At 41.1% G+C, this 3,821-nt stretch overlaps 1 protein-coding gene across 1 annotated transcript in view; it reads left to right on the forward strand.

Moving 5' to 3' along the window:
* The window catches only part of LOC106013180 (chordin-like), a 5,973-nt gene extending 2,152 nt beyond the window's left edge, over positions 1–3,821 (forward strand). The window contains exons 3-7 of the mRNA XM_013088211.1: positions 155–165; positions 1,404–1,545; positions 1,806–1,912; positions 2,240–2,380; positions 3,636–3,821. Coding sequence (XP_012943665.1) covers positions 155–165; positions 1,404–1,545; positions 1,806–1,912; positions 2,240–2,380; positions 3,636–3,821 — 587 coding nt within the window. The remainder of the gene's footprint in view (positions 1–154; positions 166–1,403; positions 1,546–1,805; positions 1,913–2,239; positions 2,381–3,635) is intronic.

Genomic DNA, 3,821 nt, shown 5'->3' on the forward strand with positions numbered 1-3,821 from the left:
GGGGGGTAGGCATAGCTTCATAATTGAAACCGATTTTTTTCGACTTTGTTTGCTTTATTTAAAACGTTATAAGTTTTATGCAACAACAGTATGTGTACAGGGAAATAAGTAAACTTGAGTTTTTGATTCGTCGATTATGGTTCACATTCCTCAGCATTGCCTTTGGTCTGCTGTTAGTCGGATATACGTATCACGATACGAACGAATCAGGCACTTGTTTTTGCTTGTTTGTTTGTTTGTTTTGTTTTGTTTTTTAATATGGAGTTATTAATAAAATCCTGTCTTGCATTTGGTAAAAAATAACCTACAGTTATGAATAGAAGTCGAGATATTTGCGATATCGGAGGTATAATTTACGAGAAAACGTCCTCCAAAGTTTTACGACTTTTCAAAGTTTGAGTGTCTGTGGAAACCGGAAATTTACACACAGAAATATGTTTTTAAATGGATATAACAGGTGGTGAGCCAAAAATGAAAATTAGGAAGAAAAAAAAAAAATCCCAATGGCCCCAAAAATACCCGTTTTCTTGATTTCACTATTTTGGCACGTGCCTGATTTGACCACGCTGCCTCACGTATGTGTCAGTTACGTTATTAGAGAGTCTGGAAAAAGAAAACTTTTCGGTTAAATTCAATGCGACGGGGGCTCTCGTGGTCTAGAGGTCACGGTGTACGCCTCTCATTTAATATATCCCAGGCTCGAATCCGGATTGCAATAGACAATGTTCTTCTCTAAGATATTGTCCTTTCACCTCATTTCCTGCTCTCTATCAATGTTCTATCGTCTACTTTCAGCTCTACATTCTGCCCCCACCTCCAACCCCTTTGCCCCCTCCTCTGGGCTCTTGACTCTTTTTACAGCCTTTCTACTACTAATCCTTGGCTCCTTCTTACTGCAGTCTTTCTGCCACACCCCTGATCTTAGGGTAGGTAAGATCCAACACTTAGCCTTCTCGGATAAGGGCGAACAATTTTGGAGGTCCCGTGTGCAAGTTGCGTGCGTTAAAGATCACTTGGTGGTTCGAAATCCCTTGGTGGTGGTCCACCCGGGCAAAATTCAAATTTAATACCTACCAAACTGATCAACTTGATCAACTTTCGTACAACTTTTGTACAACTGTGTATGTGTATGTGTGTGTGTTTTGAGTGGGGGTGGTTGGTTGCTAACGACCCTATTAACTTTATTAGGTTTTTTGATTTTAGTAAGAAGAAGTGGGACCTTCGAATTTAGCGACCGTCTCCTATAGGATCGAGTCAGGTGGGTAGAGAATCTTGAAAACTCCAAAAAAACGACCCGAGTTCAAGAATGCCCTTTCTGAGATTCAAACCAGGGACATCCTCTCCATAGTTCAGCATGATACTAATTGAGCTAACGGAGCACCCTCTTGTACAATCAATTTCAGACGAGCAAACTGTCAGGAAAGTGGAGAGTGGCCAAACGGAGGTACAGGAAGCAGCTTGCGAGAGGTCGTTTGCGCATGCGTATAACGTTTTCTGACGGACGCCGCTTGACGGGGAGTATTCAGCCTCGTCTCATGTGTGGAGGTTAGTTGTGTCTTTGTTTGTGTGTTTGTGTGTGTGTGTGTGTGAGTGTATGTGTGTTTGCGTTTGTGTGTGTTTGTGTGTGTGTATTTGTGTGCATTAGTGAGATAGAGGGGGGAGAGAGAGAGAGGGAGAGAGAGAGAGAGAGAGGGAGAGAGAGAAAGAGCGTACCTGGCGGTGTAAAGCGTGTGCTTTTTATAATGAACAATGACACCCAAAAAAAAAAACGATCTTAATGAACATCTTTCTTTCTGTGGCGCTAGTGTTTCAGGCTGTACTGACCAGTGGCCAAACAGTTGACAAAAAGCGGACAAGCTCAGCTGGTAGTGCGGTCATCCAGATAGGAGAAGATGGCAGCTTGGATTACAAGGTAACTAAAAAAAAAGAAAAAAAGAAAGAAAGTATAATTTTTTTTAGAACAAAAAAAACCTCCTGGCTTTGAAAGACCAGTCAATCCTCTTTATTTGATAAGTAACTTGTGTTTAGAGATCTTACAGCATTGATGAGAAGCATAATATATTGTAAAACTGGCAGTATTCGATTTGGTGCAATATCTTTGAGAAACGTACTCTTCACTCGTCTCTATGGTTATTACTTTTATGTGTCACTGTCACTTTAATGGCAACTTTATGTCAATAGTGCTTTGAAACAAAATTGTCAAAAACACAATGTCATCATCTCTAAATGCAATCCTCAGATCCGCGTGGCTAACATGGAAAATGACGTCACAAGACTTCGTCTGCAGACGGCGTCCTCCAAAGAAAACCGTAAATCTCGTCTGGTGGGTAATCTGAAGCGGAAGTACGTCTCGGACACTTTGGATAAATCAAGCGGCTGGGTGAGTTTTTACAATAGTCTCTTTTTTAATATACAATTTAAAACAATGTATTATTGTTTGTTTGTTTTGGATTTTAAAAAATTTCAGCCAGTTAATCCAACTCCTAAACATCAAAAAAATAATTTCGAAGATTAAGTATTCACTTGATGGGAATTGTAGGCTACAGTAGGAAACAGGAGGCAAAGCACACTTTCCACAAATTTTCCTCACTTCATCCAAATGGAAATAGATACCCAACTATAGACAGCGATATATCTGGTCAGTTTGTTAGTGTTAGTGTTTGAACGTTGAATCGGGTGCAAAAGTTGTGAAATGGTATAGGTTTAACGCCCTCTCAACACTGTTAGGTTATATAAGAGACAGGACCTCCGAATGTAACGCCCATCTCCGAAAGGACCGAGCCAAGTGAGAAATTCGTGTAAAGTGCCTTTCCCAAGGACACAGTGTCGGACCGAGCTGAGGCTCGAACCTCCGAACCCGCAATCTCACGATTACGAGTCTGGTAGCTGCTTAAACTACACTGAATATTTCCCGGGAGCCAAGAATGCTTCAGAGTCCTGTTCTAGAGTCTGTTGTGGCAATACTAGTTGTAAAACGCACAGAGTATGGTGTACGGCCTGGATTTACAGCAATTTGAACGCAATTATTATTATATTAATATTATTATTATCATTGAGTGCTAATCTTGCGTGGGGACAAATTGTCCAAAAAGACGGCTATTGTCCCTTGAAGATAATAGTTTTCTTTCCCTATTCGTTTGTCTTTCTGTTTCAGCGCTTTAATAAATGAGCCTCACTTTCCCTCTTTTGTTTTAGTAAATCTGCCTTTCTTTTAACCCTGCGTCATGTATTCCAGATAAACTGGACTCAGCTCCTAAGTTAGGCCGTTACTTAGCCGATTTGCTCATTTTATTTACACGAACAATGCAGCTGAGCCTTCTCCATCAACCACCGTACAAGAAAATCATTCCTACACCTGACCCCCCCCCCATTTGCGTTTTTCTACATTATTATGGCACAATCCAAGACATCCACCTGTCTAAGACAACCGCTTTTCTCCAACAAAATTGCTTTGTCCCTTGTAGGTAGTTGTCTTTCTAGAGAGACCGCGTTTGTCTTATTTTACAGGTAGTGCATTAATTTAATGAGCCTCGCTTTCCTATTTCTGATTTTATTTGTCAAGTTGTCTCTGCGTCGTATCACCATCTTTGACAATTAATATTTGTCTTTATTTTGCCCCCCCCCCTCCCTTCCAGGCAAATGGTACCTACAAGCGTCTAGGGGCTGAGGACGTGTTCCGACTGTTGAATAACCAGCTGTATATATCCGTGGCCACAGGCAAACCTAGGCGTGCTGCTCTCAGAGGGAGACTTGTGAACACCGAGTACCATGAACACTTCAAGAAAGAGGGTATGGCCTTGAGCTATGAACTTTTATTTTAG

Source organism: Aplysia californica, unplaced genomic scaffold (genome assembly GCF_000002075.1).
Source record: "Aplysia californica isolate F4 #8 unplaced genomic scaffold, AplCal3.0 scaffold00704, whole genome shotgun sequence".
NCBI classification, from domain to species: domain Eukaryota; kingdom Metazoa; phylum Mollusca; class Gastropoda; order Aplysiida; family Aplysiidae; genus Aplysia; species Aplysia californica.